The 21,041-nt window shown below is 44.2% G+C and overlaps 3 protein-coding genes across 4 annotated transcripts; all 3 read right to left on the bottom strand.

Annotated features, from left to right (window-relative positions):
* Nucleotides 1-957: 957 nt before the first annotated feature.
* Nucleotides 958-2,750, bottom strand: LOC9266412 (large ribosomal subunit protein eL21x/eL21w). The gene is made up of 2 exons (XM_015777271.3): nt 2,437-2,750; nt 958-1,375 (listed from the first exon to the last, which is right to left on the bottom strand). The coding sequence occupies exons 1-2, from the start codon at nt 2,671-2,673 to the stop codon at nt 1,118-1,120; spliced, it is 495 nt and encodes a 164-aa protein (XP_015632757.1). The 5' UTR covers nt 2,674-2,750; the 3' UTR covers nt 958-1,117.
* A 285-nt stretch (nt 2,751-3,035) lies between these two features.
* LOC4331574 (uncharacterized) lies at nt 3,036-7,366 on the bottom strand. Of its 2 annotated transcripts, XR_010740107.1 has the most exons (5): nt 7,258-7,366; nt 6,533-7,054; nt 5,223-5,306; nt 3,526-4,824; nt 3,036-3,283 (listed from the first exon to the last, which is right to left on the bottom strand). XR_010740107.1 is itself a non-coding variant. In XM_015777270.3 (4 exons), exons 2-4 carry the CDS (start codon nt 6,878-6,880, stop codon nt 3,682-3,684), a joined length of 1,575 nt encoding a protein of 524 aa, XP_015632756.1. In that variant the 5' UTR covers nt 6,881-7,054; nt 7,258-7,366; the 3' UTR covers nt 3,036-3,681. The 2 variants fall into 2 exon arrangements, 1 of the variants encoding a protein (XP_015632756.1); XM_015777270.3 differs by having other exon boundaries at nt 3,036-4,824.
* A 9,702-nt stretch (nt 7,367-17,068) lies between these two features.
* On the bottom strand, nt 17,069-18,690 carry LOC4331573 (uncharacterized). Its single transcript, XM_015772399.3, has 3 exons — nt 17,833-18,690; nt 17,557-17,729; nt 17,069-17,417 (listed from the first exon to the last, which is right to left on the bottom strand). Exons 1-3 carry the CDS (start codon nt 18,535-18,537, stop codon nt 17,276-17,278), a joined length of 1,020 nt encoding a protein of 339 aa, XP_015627885.1. The 5' UTR covers nt 18,538-18,690; the 3' UTR covers nt 17,069-17,275.
* Between the last annotated feature and the right edge of the window lie 2,351 nt (nt 18,691-21,041).

The following is a 21,041-nucleotide window of genomic DNA, read 5'->3' as shown; positions in this document are numbered from 1 at the left end:
TTGCCAATTTTGGGGGCGAAATTTATCCATCCACGCGTCACCTCTTCGCTGGTAATATCTCCGGTCTCCCACCCTGCATTTCATTCTCGACGCCAAACTGGATAAACATCAATTTAGTTCACGTTAAAATTAAAAATTTGGTTAAAATTGAAATGATGTGATAAAAAAGTTGGAAGTTTATGTATGTAAGAAAATTTTAATGTGATAAAAAAAATAAAAGTTTGAAGAAAAAGTTTGTAACTAAATAAGGGCCTCAGTTGAATTACAGACAGCCAAAGAGCCATAGATGACTAACCTTTGCCTGCCTGGTGGAATGAATACACTCACATCTTCCCCCGGGGTTCGAATTTTAACCGATGAACGAATATTTTTTCATCGTTTGGCAGCTGTAGCTTTCATTTGAAAGCAAAGCAAATGCAGCCTCCTTTCACAGTAAGAAGCAACAAACGTACTAACGAACAGCTGTACGTTTCCACTTTGCACCCTGAAGTCGCTTACTCCCTTCATCTAAAAAAATGACAAACCTAGATGAAAAAATGACAAACCCTGTGTTTCATGTCCAACTTTAACTGTCCATTTTATATAAAAAATTTTTATAATTCATATTTTCATTATTGTTAGATGATATAACATGATTAATATTTTATGCGTGACTTGTCTTTTTAATTTTTTTTATAATTTTTTCAAATAAGACAGACGATCAAACGTTGGGCACAGAAACCAGGTTTTGTCTTTTTTTTTTTTTTGACGGAGAGAGTACACGGTAATCTTCAAGTGATCAGAACAATTTTCCATTCAAAAAGTGGGTTGATCCATCAGACCATCACTACAAACATTTTCACCACTATTCAGGCCATTACAAACTACTAGCAAATGGAGCCTTGAAATGCAAAATGGCATGGCATCATTCGCCGCAATTCTGAAACGAATCAACAGCGAACAAGACAATATCGCGAATTAGGCAATACCATAACGAGGATGAATTCAACCATAGCAAATCTTTAATGTTAACCACATAGAGGTTCAGATTCCAGACAACAAAAAGGGCTAATCAGTACCAAAACATTCCGATAAGCATAGACGCTAATTGGATTCTCCAGTTCAAGAAACAAGCATTCTAGTAACCACCCTTGAGATCATTGACCACATCATACGGAATGGGGGTAACAGTCTCCAGCGTAGCACCCTCAACCATGAAACCAGGTTTGGGTCCCTCGGGCTGTCTCTTGGTGCTGATAACCTCACCACGGGCCTTGGCATCAGCCTTGAGCTGATCGTTCTTGATTTTCCTCAGGCGGAGCTCCTCGGTGCACCTGGATGGCTGGACATGCTCCACACGGACATGGATCCTCTTCCTGATGATGCGGTTACCGACCTGATGACAGAAAACAGAGTCTTCAATGTGAAGTTGCCACATCAAGTAGCGAGCCCTATTTGATGTTCAATACTCAATATTTGATGTTCCATTCTAAAATCGATAAGCACCTATGATTTAAGGCAGAAAGGTATATGCTAAATGAATCAAAAACAGAAAATTCAGATAGTCATAGCAGGCAAGGCAAGTGGTATATAGAGAAATGGACTCAAAATGCAGAAACATTCACCAAAACATACACAAAGGAAACAACAGCAACATTTAGTTGAAAGAAACAGCTAAAGACGGTGGTGTGTGTAAATTTGTATCATCCAACCAGGCTTCCCATACTGCTGCTAGAACAGTAGGACAGCCAGAACGGAAATTTTAATATATGCCCATCACACGTGTAACGTGTGCCACACAACCTCTCCCGTGGAATACCACGCCACCCCGTGGCTTAAGAGGTAAGCGCTCGGCCTAGGGCAAATAAAGTAAATACAAGTTCTAGTAACAAAGATTAATTAACGTTAGGACAACAAATGAGATTAAAAGTTATTTTGGGACTCCATACCAGACAGACACAATACAGATTATACTAATACATGCTACCAACATTCCACAGTTCTAGGGCAAAATGCAGCACTAAAAGAGTGTTCCCATTTTGATTTAGAGATGTTAAGCATCAGTTGCAAGGCACTGGCTACCAAAGAGGTCTCACAACCAAACATGGTTGGCTAAATATATCTACACGCAGTACAAATTTCCTCCAGTACAGGATTCCAAGGGTAAAACCACCAGTAAAATATCTAGCACTTTGACTACTTCGCAGATACTAGCAACTTGCACAAGGACCAAAAAAATTCTATCAGCATTCAGCAAACTACATGAGCACGAAATATTCACAGCAAATTTAAACGGTTCTTATCCGTTCCAACAAAAAGTATTCAAGATTCGTGGTTCTAAAATAGACATCATACGAGAGCCAACAGCACAGATCTACCAAATCTACCGCCTGTTGAGAAGAAAAGAGGGAGGAAGAGGAAAGGATGCCGCTATGGCCGGAGCGGAGCGGATTATACCTGCTTGTTGATCTCGACGCCGATGGCGCGCTTGGTGACGTTCCAGACGCGGCCGGTGCGGCCGTGGTAGAACTTGTGCGGCATGCCCTTGTGCACGGCGCCGTTCACCTTGACGTCGACGTAATCGCCGATCTTGTACGTCCTCAGGTAGGTGGTGAGCGGGATGTAACCCTTCTTGCGGAACGGCCGCGCGAAGAGGTCGCGCGTCCGCGCCCGCAGCCCGTGCCCCGCCGGCATCTTCCCTCCTGCGGCTGCGCTGCTTCTGCTGCGGCGGTGGCGGTGGTGGCGGCGGCGTCGGTAGAGTGTGCGGCGCTAGGGTTAGAGTGAGACGAGGTGACGCCTATTTATAGGTGCCTTTTGGGCCGCGGACTATTGGTAAGCCTTCCTCGTGATGGGCCGAGTTCTTAGAAGGCTCTAATGGGCCCAGTAGAGATTCTCACAGGCTATTAGAAGTTGGCCTGAGCGGCCCGCGACGTGAGCTTTGAAACACTCGACCCAAACTAGCAACAAGTGAACATCCAACTCACCTGTGGTATGCTTGAAGGAAAAATATACTACTCGTACATGACATATAGATCAAACAAATGGCTACCATCATATTTTCTACTGAAAAATCGACCATTAATTCAGAGCTTTAAGCCATTACATTTTCTTTGTAGGAACTATGAGCCATTACATCAGAAAGATCAGCACTAAAACACTATATCCTAATGGAGTGCCGGGTGCCCTGTTCTACTCTCCTGAGATAGCTTTGTAGTTTGTACTGTTGTAAGGTAGGCTAAGAAAACTAATGCTAACATTTGCCAAGACTAAAGAAGTAAGAACACCTCCTCTTTATACTAATTGTCTAGGCTCTGTTCTTTTGGTTGAGTTGGGAACCCATCCCTCCGGTACGGAAAACGAAGCAGTCCATTAGCACGTGATTAATTAATTATTTGCTAATTTTTTTTCAAAAATGGATCAATATAATTTTTTTAAGCAACTTTCGTATATAAACTTTTTGCAAAAAACACACCGTTTAGCAGTTTGAAAAGCGTGCGCGCGGAAAATGAGATGGGGGAGTTGGGAACTCCAGGAAACGAACAGAGCCTAAGAGGAGCACAAAACATGGTGCAGTTGCCATGTCTAGGTGAAAATGGTGGCACAAAGAATCCAATTCTAGGACCCTGGTGGCCAGGAGGAATCAAGGCGGGGCTACAAAATTGCTCAGATAAGATTCACTTGGAGTACGACTGCTCTGTGAGTTCAATTGGCACCAGGGTTGAATTGTTTGTGATTTGGCAAGTGGTGGCCATTGGAAGTCCTTTTCTGTGATGCTGCTGCAACATGACCACCATTAGCTTGAACTCCCTGCCTTGCCGTTGCTTGAGTAGGTTGATGACCAGGCCTCATTTGAGCATGCAGCTGATTGGGTTGAGGAGTGCTTGGAAGACGCCCTGGTGGATCAATATTGTAATCAGAAACCCCCAGCTCTGATGCCAGCTTAGCAAGTGCCTCCTTCCATATGTTTTGGTAAATATCTGCCGATGGATCATGCTGGTGTTGAATTCCCTGAGTTTGAAGCGAGGAACACTGAGAAAGCTGCAGTTCAGCACTAACCGCCCTGCCTGGATCAACCTGAAGGTATGATGTTGACTGAACCTGAAGTCCTTGAGATATACCTGGAGCAACCTGATGATATGATGTCGACTGAACCCTAACTGGTGCACTGAAAGAATTCTGAGGTGAGTAACCCCGTAATGGTCTAGCAGCAGTGACAGAATTCTGAGATACTGCAGAGGATGGTGGCTGAGATTGTGTTGTCTGAACTCGTAATGGTCTAGCAGCACTGACAGAATTCTGAGATACTGCAGAGGATGCTGGTTGAGATTGTGTTGTCTGAAATGCTGCAGAGGATACTGGCTGAACCAGGACAGAGTTAGGGGCAGGATGGCGCAAATGGTTAGCATTTGTGGATAGATGAACTGGAGGAGCTGAACCATCACTTCTGAATCTTTTGCGCGGAATGCTAGCTCTAGGAAATGTTGCTTCCTGCAGATTAACAGGTTGTCCCACATTCGGTGGAACTCCAATGAGCTTCATCATCCATTGATTTTGGCTCACATTTCTCGAAACATGGAATCCTACTGGAGACAATGGTGATAGACGTGGAACTGAAAAACGATCCCCTGTATATTGCTGCAACTGCAAGGATGCTGTTGCTGAGATTGGCTGAAAATGATTCTTGATACCTCTACGGTTAGATGATGGCAGGTTTTTGCGCTTCAATGACTGCCTCATTTTCGTCCATTTTGCATTCTTGTCCGTAGCATGACAATGATCAGTAGGCTCTGTACCTTTGCCCCAAAAGGCACAGGGAGCAGGAGAGTCGCAAACATAACAGTGGCACTGCATTTATATTTGGAAGAAGAAATAAGCAAGGTCATGCCAATGCATCAGTGATGGAACTGTAAGTAATATGTACTATTCCCTCCGTATTTTAATGTATGACCCCGTTGACTTTTTGAGATACGTTTGACCATTTGTCTTATTTAAAAAAATTACTATGTGATTATCATTTGTTTAATTGTGACTTGATTTATCATTAAATATTCTTTAAGCATGACATAAATATTTTTATATTTGCACAAAAATTTTGAATAAGACAAATGGTTAAAGGTTGTTCAAAAAGTCATCGGTGTCATACATTAAAATACAAACGGAGTAAGTACTATTGACTATATACTTTTATATGAACCAAGAAATATCATTTCATAATATGAAGAGGGTAGGGATTGATTACTGACCATGGCACAATGATCTGCATGAGAACTTGTGAATGGCATGCTAACACATAGATGGCGTGGATGAGGGAAATCCCTGCATGCTATCTGAAAAAAGGAAAAGGGGGGAAATTGTCAGGTTACATATACTCTCCTGTAACATCTGAGCTTTTAGATGAATCAAGAATGCTAAGAAAGTATAACATTCGATAGAGATGATGAAAGGAAAGCATATATTGCCATAGCAATGACTGCAGCATCAGCAACTCCTTGGGTTAGGAACGATTAATCAGTTCTAAGTTAGGTTTTCATGTTATTGATAATTCATCAGTTAGCTTCTACAAGAACAATATAATATGTTTCGAAGACCAATACCCAGGACAAAAAGATCTGACATGAAAGTACAATATTGTCCAGTTAGAGACCACTATATAGTAATATGGACACCACTTGCAGCCATCTTAGTTACAATATAATAAGTGCATGGAAACTCAGACAAGGCCACCAATGATATACATCAGCAAGGCAAAACGATCACTCAACTATAGTACTACCTTCCACAAAAGCTCCATCTTCAGTATGAGTTTGGTATGCATACAAATTCAATAAAACGGACCAGATAAATCAATAAGAGTGTTGCACAAGTGATTAACAACAGGATATACGATCATGCAGATTTGATGTTTATAAAAGAAGAGGTTTTAACAAAACCAAGATCTAAAACATTGAAATTAATTTGTGCTAACAAATAAAGTTTGACTTAACCTTAAATAAACTCCTACATAAATGAACCACAGTTGTGCATAGATTAGCTACATTCGACGAGTCCAAGATGTTAATAGAGATTAGGACCCGCCATGTCAATAGCTAGTCGACAAAGGGGTTTAGCCCCTCTCTCCCAAACACCCCATAAGACAACGATGGTTATGCATATACTAGTTGAAAATTTCAATTTGAGGCCTTGTTTAGATCCTCCAAAATGGCAAAAGTTTTGCCATTTTATAGCACTTTTTGCCATTTTGGATCTAAACACTAGTAGCAAAAGTTGGCAATTTGGCATTTGGCATTTGCTAGTCCATAGTAGCAAATTGTGCCAAAAAGTGCTTTGGGACCACTCCCTCTCTCTTTCTCTCTCTCACTTTAGTGCTAGAATGGCAAAACTTTAACATGCATCTAAACACCAACTAGTACTTTTGCAATGCCAAAACATTTGCCATTTGCCATTCCAAATGGATCTAAACAGGCCTTGAATTGACTTACCACCACGAAGACAATGTACGGTCTGAAGTGCAACTAGAAAAATTAAATGGAAATAAGCAAGAAAGTACTGGTACCTCTCCTTTCTCTGAAACTATCTGCAGTTCTTCCTCTGGGCCACCTTGCCCAGGTCTCTGCTCATTGACAACGAGGACCGCTTTATCAGGGTCACCATCTAGCATCACGCAATCGTCGTCGTCCCCATCATCAGCAGCAGCCACATCACGCGCAGACCTTTTGTCATCCAGCATAGATGCCACGAATTCCACCAAGGCAGCAGGATCACCTAAACCCTCCTCAACTCCGTTGCAGTCTTCAGGTAGAGGATGTGAAGACGACACGGGAGGAACGTTGGGACGCTTGGCAGCAACAGGAATCGCCTCGTCGTCCGAACTGATCTCAACAACAGCCCCGGCCGCACCCATTCACCCCTCCAAAATCGCAATCGCGCTCCAAATCGGATTATCAGTGAGACGGAGACTCAAACCGCCGCCGTGGAGCAAGAAACCAGAAGAGGGTTTCTTGAAAGCACATCACAGAAGACACCCCCCAAGACGATGAAAAACACAATCTTTCGCGCCTTTGAAAAAGGTCAGGACCTTGCAAACAGAAAACAGAAAAAAAAAACAGAGAGATGAGATTGCGGCGGCGCATGGGAGAAGAAGCAATGCCTGCGCTCATCAAGAAACCACAAGAGAGGAGGATGAGATGAAAACAGGCGCAGGTTTTAAACTATTTTCTGCAACACCGCAAGATCATCGCAAGAAAATAAGAGAAGGGACTGGAGATGAGCGGAATTCACCTCGCGTCTCCCGGTGACGGCGAGCCGGGGAGGCAACGGCGGAGGAGCGGAGTAGATGGGAAAGAAAAACAAACAAAAGAAGCAGAGAGATGGAGAAGGCGAAGCAACTGCAAAGGCCTCTGCTGCTGGAGGGGTTTACGGGTTGGGGAGGGGGGGCTTGGGGTGGAAGCCAGCGGTCGCGGTCGCGGTCGCGGTCGCGGCTCCCGCGGATGGCACGCGGACTGGCGGAGCAGCACCGGTGGGTCCCGCACGTCAGCGAGCGAGCGAGAGAGCGTGGGACCGGGACGGACGAGGATTCCTCACGCGAGAGCGAGAGAGAGAGAGAGGAGAGATTCTCTCGTCACGTCGTCGGGTCGCCTTGACCTGAGACGGAGAAGTCTCAGGGTCCCTTTTTATTAGCGCCGAGAAGATGAGGTGAGACGAGGAGATGGGAGTGCGCTAGCGCGAGACAACCCCTGCGCTCTCCCGCTCTCCGTGGATTTTATGGTCGATCCACGGTGAGTATAATAATAGTAGCCCTTCCATGTTTCCTATCTTCATGGTTAAGTTGCCACGAATTGAACCATGGTCCATGGATGATCGATGGTTTCTTTTCTTTCTTTCTTTTTCTCCTTTTTAGTCTATATAGGTGGAGATATACTCCCTCCATCTATTTTTAAAAGTCATATTTCATCTTGGCACACAGACCAAGGATAAGTAATTCTACTTATCATCTATTTAAATATGCTACTAGTTATTTCTCGTAAACAAGCGATTCATTAATATTTACATTTCTCGATACCCATGTAGCAAATCTTGTGTGGAAGAATAAAGAGTCACGCATTAAATCCGAGAAAGTCATTAAGATGATAGGTTGTTGGATTGAAATATGCCTATCAAAAATAAAATTTTCAGATTTAGAAATATAACTATCAAAAGTAGATAGAGGGAGTATTTAGGAGTGGAGAAATTGCTCAAGTGTCAACAAATACGAAGGTTTCGATTGTACCTTCTAGGTTTTCACTATTATCATAATCTTTTTTTTTGTTTAAGTTGTTGTCTACTGAGGTCGTATTAACACGGTAATTATCAGGTGTAAACATGTTCACGTCCACCAAACTTTAGAGGTTTGTGCGTTATAATATATAGTAGGCATTTAAATTACCAATTACTCTGCACAGATGGATGTAGCTATAGTAGTCATCCAGCAACGTCAACAACGATATAGCGGGACGACTGTGAGACCGACGTTGCAACTGCAAAATGCAAAAATGGCAGCGATCACACTATCCTTCCACGAAAGGCCGGTGAAACGAAGCCATGGGCACACGGTATGCCAATATACTCCATCCGATCTAAAATATAAAAGATTTTGGTTAGATATCTGGTACAGAGGAGTAGTTTCAACGACTTTTCAGCTCTGTGCAGTGCATCAAAACTGCCGATGACCTTTTGCTGAAAAAGATTACTGATTGTGTTTTTGTCGAAACAAATTTTCGGCAATATGAAAAGGAGGTAGCGTACGAGACCTAAAAGTGGATGGATGCAGAGACAGGGATTTAGACAGGTTCAGACCCTCTCAATGAGAGGTAATACCCTATTCCTGTTTGGGGAATTGAATCCACCGGGTGTTTATTATCTGACGATCAGATTGTCTCATACCCCCTAGAGGGCCTCCTGCCCACCTTATATAGGATGGGGGGCAGGATTACAAGATAGAAACCTTAACCAATATGGTATCGGTTTCCTAAATCTACTTTACAATATTATTAAACTAGGACTTTAGACCGTTCCGTAATATAAAGGAAACGTAATACCCAAGTCATGATCTGTTACATATTCCATAGATATAAGTTATCCCCTATAACTAGTCAGATAACCACGCCGTGTGGGTATGGGGTACCCATAATCTCCACAGTAGCCCCTGAGACCTTCACAGTCGAAAAGATAATCTTCTCTCGAACTAGATTACCCCAAAACCGAGTGCTTCAATCATCTTCGCCATGGTCTCCCGAGTACTTTTACCAAATATGAAGACTGTGGAGGGCTGAAAAATAAAGTCAGGTGCATCGACTAAATGCACCTAATAGGTGTAGCCCCGACTATGTGGTTAATTGAACAAACCAAGCATATAGTCAAGGAATAAATAATCCAACCAACCGAGTGGTTTTGATAATTATAGTCAAACAAGCGACTTGATATTAACATGTAGCATATGCGGTGTGAATCCCTAAATAACATGATCCGAGTGATATACCGACTGCTTTGTAAGATATGATAAGTGTAACCTAAAGTTAGCTACATCATTGAAAATTCACATAGCAAAACAGCTATAAAGAAGCTTGTATGTTGTGAATAAAGAAATTTCCAAAGTATTGGGCATACGCCATGCGCACACTGTTTTAACAGATGTGCTTAAGTCCCTAGAAGACACATGGTTCCACCACACCTAGAAATATATGGCATATGTGGTATAAAATCCGAGTAAATAAACTCATAAAGGATTTACTAACCGCCTAGAAAATGACCAAAATATATAATCAGCCTAAGCCATAATATTGGTCAATAAAAGTGCACACTTACGTGGCAAAAAGCAATGATATTGTATCCAATCAATTGCTTTATGAATCCAAACAACGCCTTGACTTATATAAAAAAATTCAGCGGGCAGCTATATAAAGCATTACTGTTTGGCACCTTTTAAAATGCATTGTACCAACTCCTAAAAAGTTGAGTAACTGTGGTATAAAAGGATTTTAAGGTATTGGGCACATAATCACGCGCACTTTTGCCTAAGCAAAAAGATGCCTAAGTCCCTAAAAGAACGTGACAGGCCACACCTGAAAATATGGGCTGCAAACATATTAGGCCTAGGCCAAAAAATATGCCTTCGACACCCTTTAAAGGATGACGCATATAACATGCTCCCGAGTAGTAAATCTTCCGGGTGATATAGACCAAGTGTAGCTCATATCAATAGCTTCTGATCTAAGTGATTATCCCTTATGGGATGCTCCAAAATAGATATAATAATTGAATCCCGACTGGCGCAAGTATTCGGTTGATAACCCTTATGGGGAATAATAAATAGTCCAGTCTTTTAGCATAGAAAATAGACTCGTGATCATAAATTCATGTTGCATGTATCCGGAATAAGTCCAAATTGAAGGTATGATACTTGTGTTTGAGTTAGTAAGCCCCTGATCATATAGCTTGTCCTTCTGTCGTAGTTACAATGGTCCATTGATAGTAGCTGACGTAGTTGGCATAGAGACAAGACGACCAATATAGAGATAATATTGTCCACCAGAAGTGGCAAAAATATTGGTGGTAGTGAAGATAGTGATACCAATCAAAAGTGATGAAGTTGCACTACCGTGAAGGCAAAGAAACCAGTCGGCAGCAGTCAGGTCAGCCAGCAATGAAGATGAAGGCGCCCAGCGATAAAGTTGTGTAGCCATGGCAGCAAAATAATCAGTCGGTGACAGACAAGGCAGCTGGTGAAGAAGATGAAGATGCCTACTAGTGGCGACATAATAAGCCATCCGTGAAGGCGAGGATACCAGTCGGTGGTGACGAAAGTAAGTCGACGGTGAAGATATAGACACGCATCAAAGGCGATGACGAAATCCACCAATCATGAAGATGAAGAAAATAGTCGGCGACGACAAATGCAACCGATGGTAATGACGATTGGCAGCAATAGAGATGATCAAATATGATAACAAAGTTGCGCATCAAACAGCAGTAGAATAGGCTATGTTGAAGAGGCTTGACAGGATGTTGATGAAGATGATGATGTCGGTGATCCAGTCAATAGCGTTGTAGCAGCCGATGATAACGATGAGATCCTCTATCGGTAGTTGCGTAGTAGGCCAACCATGAGGGCGAAATAACAAGTCGGCAATGACGGAAGCACCGGAGGAGAAGACGTAGTCATCCATTAGCAACGGCAGAGATGTCAGGGCCGATGAGGTAGAGGTGTTGGTGATGAAGTCAATGACAATAATCCATCAAACTGTTGAGAAGATATCGAAGCTCGAATAATTTTCTTGATACGAGCGTGTGCATAATGAAGACTGATGCAATGCCCCTTGATTTATGAAGATGGCTGTAGAACTTGGTGCTATAGCGGTTGCAGATGCTTGATTGATACTTGAAGTAGATTATGGCAGCATAGGGCATCCAAAATTGTCAGTGAAATAATTGAAGTTGCTGAAGTAGAACGTCTGCTCCGAAGCAAAGACGAAGATAATGACTCCTGGAGTTGACTCATTGATTGATTGATTGCTTCATCTTGACATAAAGCTTGTCGAATTTTGAGAGTCTTGTATTTGTGTAGCCCCCGATTCTTTGGTTAGTTGGGAAACAACTGAACATAGAGTCGAGAACTGTAGCTTGTCGTCGAGTAATCATTGCTTGAGTAAAGATAAATATTGAAATTTGGAACACCACTTGTTGTAATAAAATAACACGGCATCATATTTGGTGACGAATGCCGAGGTGTCGAAACTCTTGTAGTCGTCGTGGTTGGTGAAGTAGCAAAGTTTGCGAAGTAGAGGCAATAGAGTTTGCCGATGCCGAAGATAATAAAAATGAAGTTGCTCCACCATGGTGACAAAGTTGCAAAGCCGTGATGAAGTGAACACGAGTCAGTGGCAACAGAAGAAAACCGGTGGCGAAGACGTGTAGTTATGAAGATAGATACTCCAGTCGGCGGCGGCATAACCAGTCGGCGACGAAAGATGATGATGTCCATCAGTAGTGGTAGCAGTATAAACCAGACGTAGAGGCGAGGGCACTAGTCAGCAGCAGACGAGACGACCAGTGATGAAGACGATAAGGCCAATCAACACTAGCAGAATCATGCAGCCATGGAAGTGAAGAAACCAGTCGGCAGCAGACGTAGGCAGCTTGTGTTGAAGATGCTGACGCCTATTAGCGGTGACGGCGATGTAGCCAACCGTGAAGAAGATAGCATCAGTTGGCGTCAGAACAGGCCAGCCGTGCTGGCGGTGACACTAGTCGTCGGCAGACGAGGCGGCCGGTCGGTGAAGACGTAGACGCCCAACAACGGCGGCATAATAGGCCAGCCGTGCAGGCGGAGACACCAGTCGGCAGCAGACGAGGCGGCCGGTCGGTGAAGACGTAGACGCCCAACAACGGCGGCATAATAGGCCAGCCGTGCAGGCGGAGACACCAGTCGGCGGCAGACGAGGCGACCGGTCGGTGAAGACATAGACGCCCGACAACAGCGGCATAATAGGCCAGCCGTGCAGGCGGAGACACCAGTCGGCGGCGGCGAAGGCAAGCCGGTCGGTGAAGACGTAGACGCCCAACAACGGCGGCATAATAGGCCAGCCGTGTAGGCGAAGACACCAGTCGGCGGCGGCGAAGGCAAGCCGATGGTGATGTTCTGACTGATCAGTTCCTGAAGCGTAGGAGATAAACTTAAAGCCATGAATCCCTTTTATGCATATCTGTATCTGGATCCTACAGAACAAACAGATAGGATGAGTAGTATCTGATGTAAATATAATACTCGAGAAAAATTCAAGCATTTTAAAATATTTATAAATATGTATTTCTTCTCTTGTCAATTTTGATTTCCCCGAGCAGATGACTCATTACGTTTAAACACTCTGCCCGACTAGTCATAGCCACCAAGCACCGGGAGTCGGCCTAAGCACTTCCCAAACATGCATATGAGTGACATGAGTTTGTCATTAATGGAACAAAGTTTCACGGGTCGGAGTTTACTACTCGGGTACTTTTGCAATTATTAAGAGCAGAAAATAAATTATCTTATCTCTATGTTTTTGATTTATTCCGAATAATACTTAGCACCTTGCATTATTCGGTCCATCCAACAAGCCCCCGGTGCTAGGAATCGGCCCAAAGGCAACTATCCATTGGCAAACCAAACGGAAAGCATAGGAAGATGGAACTCCATAACTCGATAGGCATGTTTGTACTCAGAATAAGTCGCAAGCAATCAAGATAAATATTATGAAAATTGTTTAAAAAATATGGTATAACATCTGTAGCCCCCGACTCACTAGTCAACAGCGAACCAGTTGATGTAGTGAGGCAAAGGAAAAGGCAAAATATCGTATAAAGAATAAAATGAATGATAACTTAGCTTTGTCATATTTCCTTGGTGACAGCAGAAGTAGCCGATGTGGGAATGAAGCAGTCCATCAATGGTGACAAAAACACCAGTCGGCGCCAGTGGAACCAAGCCAGTGGTGTAGATGATGAAGCCCATTAACGGCGGCGGAGTCCGCCAACCGTATAGGCGAAAACACCAGTCAGTGGCGGCAAAGGCAGGCCGGCGGTGAAGTCGTAGACGCCCAACAGTGGCGGCATAATAGGCCAGCCGTACAGGCGGAAACACCAGTCGGCGGCGGCAAAGGCCAGCCGGTCGGTGAAGACGTGGACGCCCATGAACGGTGGTGTGACCAACCAACCGTATAGGTGAGGACACCAGTCGGCAGCGATGGAGGCAGGCCGGCGGTGAAGTCGTAGACGCCCAACAGCGACGGCATAATATTCCAGCCGTGCAGGCAGAAACACCAGTCGGCGGCGGCGAAGGCCAGCCGGTCGGTGAAGACGTGGACGCCCATGAACGGTGGTGTGACCAACCAACCATATAGGTAAGGACCAATCAACGGCAGATGAGGCGGCGTTAAGGCGAGTTGCCCATTAGTCGTGCTAGAGTCGGCCGGATCGATCTCTTGCAATGAATCCATCGCATATGCAAAAAGAAAGCAAACATATAGATCTCTGTTAGTGAGCAGGAAAATATAGATGCTTTATCATATACTAGAAAACATCTATTTAAAGTATAGCATGATAAAAAAATTTTAATCCACGCGTGTTGATTGAATCAACACATCGGGCATGCTTTCCAGGGAGCTGTAATGTCCTGGCCTGAGCTTTCCTGTGCATGGAGTAGGCATGCATGGAGAGAGCACATATATATCCATATTAAATCACATGCACGTAGCAGTTGGTCAAAGCCTGGAAGCATCAGCATGTCGCATGGTTCCCGTGAAGACGTGGCTGGCTTACGACTTGGACTCATGATGAGTAGACGGAGTGCTTTGTCTTGCACGGCAGCAGCTTGTTAGGTAGTTAGCGTCCATCAGAGCAACTCAGCCGCCAGTAGTATATGCGGACGTGCAAAAGAAGAATTAGAAAAACAATATCAATCTGTGATTAGAAACTAATCTAACAGAGATTAAATTAAAAGGATGAACCCAGATCATGCATGTCGATCGGTCGACATGTGCATGTGGATTACTCCTGGTGGCTGGCGATCTCGTGCGCGAGCCGTGAGCACTGCCGTTCCACGTTGCTCCCATGTCAGGTTACACCGCCACCGGCATCTGCACACGGGGCATGGAGGAACACGACGTATTGGGCTGACACACCGGGATGACAGCCATTGGTCTTGATCTCAGTCGGCATGCAAAAATAAGAGAAAGTAATAGGAGATTAATCTGTAGCTAGAAATCAATTTAACTAGTGAAACGATAAAATTATCTAATGAAGTTGGAGATTGAATCGATGAAATCGCTGAGATTAATCCCTTCGGCTGAATTGAATCCAAGACGAAAAAGACATGCTTCACGAATCCGGCGATGCCGAAGATTGGTTCCATCACACTCATCGACGAGGAACTCGACGCACCCCTACCTGGCGCGCCAACTGTCGAAACAAATTTTCGGCAATATGAAAAGGGGTAGCGTACGAGACCTAAAAGTGGATGGATGCAGAAACATGGATTTAGACAGGTTCAGGCCCTCTCAATGAGAGGTAATACCCTACTCCTGTTTGGGGAATTGAATCCACCGGGTGTTTATTGATCTGACGATCAGATTGTCTCATACCCCCTAGAGGGCCTCCTGCCCACCTTATATAGGATGGGGGGCAGGATTACAAGATAGAAACCTTAACCAATACGGTATCGGTTTCCTAAATCTACTTTACAATATTATCAAACTAGGACTTTAGGCTGTTCCGTAATATAAAGGAAACGTAATACCCAAGTCATGATCTGTTACATATTCCATAGATATAAGTTATCCCCTATAACTAGTCGGATAACTACGCCGTGTGGGTATGGGGTACCCATAATCTCCACAGTTTTCTTTTTCTTGAAAGGGAGATTGTCTTTATCTCTATTGGCCCTGTTTGAATCTTGCTATTTAAGAGTATTAAACATAGATTACTGACAAAACCTATTTCATAACCTCTAGGCTATTTTGCGAGACGAATCTAACGAGGTATATTAATCCATGATTTGCTACAGTGATGCTACAGTAATCAGCCGCTAATTATGGATTAATATACATCATTAGATTCGTCTCACAAAATAGCCTAGGGGTTATGGAATCGATTTTTTCGGTAATCTACGTTTAATAATCCTAAATAGTAAGATTCCGGAGGGCTATTTAATAGCCCGGAGGATTCAAACAAGGCCATTGTCATGAACATCAGTAACAATTTGACCATCTTTCGTTAAAAGAGTATTTAACGTTATCCCAATATGTGTATGCATGGTAACCTATGGTGTAGTGAGTTTATGATGTTCAGAGCTTCGTCGCAAAAAGACCATGCAATTTAATCAAGGCCTATATCAATTGCTTTATAGACTTGAGGGAACAAGGCCCAGGATAACCGGAGGTTTTTGGGCCGGTCCAAGAAGAGAAACACTAATGCGACGCTTTAACGTGAAAAGGCCAGGAAAAAAAAATCGAAAATGCCATGCCATGCCTAGCCTCGACCAGTTAATTATGCATAGCCTGCAGCCCTGTACAACACAGAATAAGTTATGGAGTAACTTATTTTGCCCTAATGGCATTCGCAGTGCGCACCGCTGGCATTCAGCTCTAGCCCTTCAACTCAAATATTTCCAGCCACGTCGGTCTCTCCCGTGCCCATGTGAGAAACATGTAGCCAAAGTTAGTCACAAATCCCTCATCAAAATGCGTCAGAGATTCGTCAGCCGACACGAGAAAGAGAGAGCGAGATGAGGGGGAGGGCCTACTAGGGAGCCAAAGCATCATCAATGTGTTGGTGGCACCCATTTGCAGCCGTCATTGGAGATCGGTTCCTGGCAAGTGAAGGCGTCGATCACTAGGGCGTGCTCCACCGTCTTCGCCGATGACGCCACCTCCTCCTTCACGACGGTCATGTCGTCCTCCCTTCCGTCTCTGGCGCGGTAGTGATGGTGATGGCGACCCCGAAGGCGCGGCGGCCAGAGGAGGAAGGGGGAGGCGCTGCGGCCGGAGGAGGGGGGAGGCGTAGCGGCCGGAGATGGAGGGGGGAGGTGCGTGACTAGTGAGGAATGAGTGGCGTTGAGAGGATAAGGGAGAAACTTACTTTTTTATTTGTGTACATTTCACTTGAGGCTACATATCACTGTAAAACTTGTGGCAAGTATTATTCTTCCCGTATCTTCATCCTATGTGGTCCTCAAACTAGCGACTAGTGAGCCGTACTGTGAATGGTCTAAGAATATCTAACTTATTTAGAATCTTAAAAATATCTAGCTTATTTAGAATCTCAAAAGAAGAGTGACAATTGGGATGGTTTATGTAATCTTTTTTTTTGTAAAAAAACGTTCTCAGTTTTGATTCTGTGTAACTATGCCTTCACGCAGCATGTAAAACCGGAACATTATCCCAAAAAAGGTCCCCGAATACAACATTTTGCTGTGAAGTTTGGGTTTTTCAATTGCTAAGGTGTGAATCAAAGAGTATATCGTGTTAACTGCACAGAACATCCAGAAACAGCAGAGATGGGAGAACTAAACAGGTTATAGTGACACGAAGCTCAGATCAGTGCTGCAGCATTCATACGTCGTAAACTTGATTCCGCTTGGTGATTTACAACAGCAGTATACACACATACTGGACCAGCCATTTAGCGCTCCAATTATTGGGAAGCTAGTACTGAAATGAACGCGAGACTACCAATACTACACCATGCTAGTTTCAGAGACAACAGGAAGGTTGTTCGTTTGTTCAGATCAGGTTGTTGCCGAAGCCAAGGACGAGTGAGCAGCAGCAGCGGCGAACCCCGCGTAGCCCAGCGCGTCGCTGCTGCTACCCTCCGGCCCGTCGCCGTCGTCCGTGTCCCACAAGAACGCGGCGTGCGCGGCGAGAACGTGGCTGCAGAGATGAACATCAACACGGGTCATCAGAAAATTCAGAACTGATTCTCGAGTTCGCGTCAAAGCAGTAGTAGATCGCGACGATGCGACCATGGATTGGTGCGTGAAAGATTGGTCGATTGCACAGCGCAGCGAACCTGTTCTGCGGGGAGGCTCTCGCTGCCCGCTCGAAGTAGCTGGAGGCGCGGTCCTCGTCGCGGTGCACGTCCCAGACCAGCTTGGCGTACTCCGACAGGAGCTCGCCGTCGTTCGGGTCGGCGAGGATGGCACGGGAGTAGTACTCCTCTGCCTTCCGGCTATCCCCTTTAATCTACCAAATCCATTGCATTTGCTCATGTGTTAGACATGAGAAGTTGAGAACGATCGCCAGATCTCCACTGAAATTTGCAGAAATGGACAGTGCTGTGGCTTACCTGATACAGGAACTGCGCGTAGTTCCTCAGGAAGAGGCCGTTGCATGGGTCCTCCTCGATCATCTTCTTGTAATGCATCTCGATGTCAGAGCGATTCCCTCCGTTGTCGGAGGTCACCAGGTAACTGCCTCCGGCGCCACCGCCGCCGCCGCCGTCGGAACCGCCGCTGCCGCCGTCGGCGCTCAGCAAGCCTGAGCCGAGGCGGTCGATCCCGAGGCCTCTGGCGAGGAACAGCGGGTGCTCGACCTGCGCGAACGTGCTGCTGCCGCTGAAGCGGAACTTCCCAAAGCTCAGCTCCTGCTCCGCGCTTTCGTGGTCGCCGTCGTCGTCGTCCTCCTCCTCCTCCTCGTCCGTGGAAGCGCCGCCGCGTTGCGTGAACGACTGGATCGTCTCGAGCGTCGTTGGCTTGGAGCGCGGCGCGCACTTGCCGGACGGCGGGAGGTGGTGGTGGTGGTCGTCGTCCCCGCTGGCGCCTAGAGCGGCGAGGTTCCCATCGGAGCAAGCGCGGCGCAGGCCACCGAGGGAGCGGTCGTGGGCGTCGGAGCCGCCTGGCGTGAGCCGGCAGGAGATGGTCGGCGGGTGGTACGAGACCGTCGGCGACGAGTCGGCGAAGAAGTGGACGGCCGGGGAGGAGACAGCCGGCGAGTGGCTCCCGGACGGGAGGAGCGCGCCGAGAACCGGCGTGGAGGCGCTCCTTACCAGCATGGCTAACTCGCTCACTCAAAAACTCAGTCTCACGCAACTACTCGCCTTGCAATTTTGCAAATCTTGCCGTGCTCTCAGTCTCGGGAGGGAGGATCCAGCTGCCGCCGCCGCTGATGCTGCTGGAGGTAGACGAAGGAAAGGAAATATGCGTTCGGGGATACTCCTTGCGCAAGTTGCAAGTAGCTACAGTGTGCATCGGGAAGGGGAGGCGTTTGGCCTGACGCGCCAGAGTCCGTGTCACGCCGCGGGAGAGCCGCCATGCTAGGGATAGTGTGGACGCGTCACGTCGCGTCGCGCGGGGGACGGACACGGGCGGGGGGTGGTGGCGCTCTGCTCCGGATTGGAGGGGCTCGACGGCCGCACGTTACGTACGGTGTGGCCGTGAGTGGCGACTCACTTTCCAGCTCTGCACGGGGGCCACCGCGACGATGGCCCGTGTTGTTTTGCGCTTTTCTGGGAAGCCGCCGCTGTAGATGGCGCCGTGCGGTGCCGATCGATCGAACGGTCGAGCGAGGCAGCGTCGCCGACTTGTTGATCTCACGTGATTTTCGCGGGAGAAAAAAAAAAAGAGTGGCGGTCCAGGCAGGGAGGACGTCATTGTTTGCGGTAAATCTAATTGAAGAGGCATCTCAAATTAGTTTTAACCAGAGACCACTCACGTGCTATTATTTTATGAGTTTTGGTTGCTATTAATTTATTGAGCAAGTAGGGGAAATATTCCTATCATTTATGTTTCAAATAAAATTTTCTCTTAAATTACTCATCCGATTTACAATCCGATTACACCGTTGTGTTCATAATAATTAAATCTTTACAACAAGATCTCACATGATTATATTTTGATGAAAAAATACAAATTACTTTTATGATATGTCTAAATTACTTTTAGATTTCACGAAGTTATTTCTTAGACATATAAAAGTAAATTCAGTAAAAACTAAAAGTAATTTACATATATATCTAAGAAGTAAATTACTTTTAGTTTTTACTGAATTTACTTTTATATAAGTAACTTAGTAAAATCTAAAAGTAATTTAGACATATCATAAAAGTAATTTGTGATTTTTTATCAAAATATAATCATGTGAGATCTTATTGTAAAGATTTAATTGTTACGAACACAACAGTGTAATCGGATTGTAGATCGGATAAGTAATTTAAGAGAAAATTATATTTAAAATATAGGTGGATGGTGCCTCTAGCTAGCTGGACCACCAGCTGTGTATTTACGTCCCATTGTTTGGTGTGTTCTGTTGTTGCGGGTGTGAGATCTAGGAGGAGCGAAATCTGCTACCGTTGGAGCCGGCATCTACGTCGGAGAGCGTGAGTTGTGGAAGCCCCTGCCGTGGACCGCGCGTGTCACGTACGTGTCCCTGGTTACTATGATTGACGTATGAGTGCAAACTGTATGTCTGTATGGTCGCTGTTATTTGGGGTCCATTTTTCAACCGGAAGTATCTAAAACATCTTTATTTTTTCGGTGTTCTATGATCACTGTTACAGCGCAGCGCAAGTGGGAGTATGTATGGAGAAAGCTTTATAATGAAAACATATCAAATATAATTATTGCATAAATTTAATGCATTGTAAGCGATACGTAATTACATCGTAATTATAAGATGTTAAAAACAAAATGATTTCTGAGGATGCTTTCGGCACTAACTTTTCTTAACTTGTGTTTTTGTGTTCATTTTATCTAAACTAGTATGGTGGCCCGCGCAGCTTGCGCGGCTGGCATCATTATATTTTCTCTCGTATAATAGCACATATATTTTCTTATTATATTATTTAAATATATTAAAATGACAACATAATTTTAAATTTTGCAATAACTTTACAAAACTACTAATGTGTAATATTCATATTGTATTTTATATACGTGTTAGTTATTAATTATTTTTAATATCAAATTTTAGTTATTTGTAAATTATATATATTCCTATATTGACTCTAGACCCGTCTTTTAATATTTCTTTTTTTAAATCCGAATTTTCTGTAAATTGTATTTCTATATAGACTCTATGCTCTTCTTCCAATATTATCTATTTTTATTTCTGAATTTTTATTATTTCTAATTGTATTTCTATGTGGACTCTAAACTCATCTTTCAATATTCTTTAATTTTTAATTTTGAATTTCAGTTACTTCTAAATTGTATTCCTATATTGACTTTAAACTCTTCTTCCTATGTTTTTCTTAATTTTGAATTTTAGTTATTTGTAAATTATATTTTTATACGGACTCTAAACTCTACTTTTAATTTTATTATGTTTATTCCAAATTTTAGTTAGTTTTAAATTCCTATATGGACTCTATACTCTACTTCTAATATTCCTTATTTTTTAATTCCGAAATTCTATTTTTTTCTTAATTATATTTCTATATGGACTCTACACTCTGCTTCTAATATTCCTTATTTTTAATTCCCAATTTCAGTTATTTCCTATTTGTATTTCTATATTAACTCTATACTCTACTTCTAATATTCCTTATTTTTAATTCCG

This window comes from Oryza sativa, chromosome 3 (genome assembly GCF_034140825.1).
Source record: "Oryza sativa Japonica Group chromosome 3, ASM3414082v1".
Lineage (NCBI taxonomy): Eukaryota > Viridiplantae > Streptophyta > Magnoliopsida > Poales > Poaceae > Oryza > Oryza sativa.
This window is presented reverse-complemented; position numbering and strand designations above follow the sequence as displayed.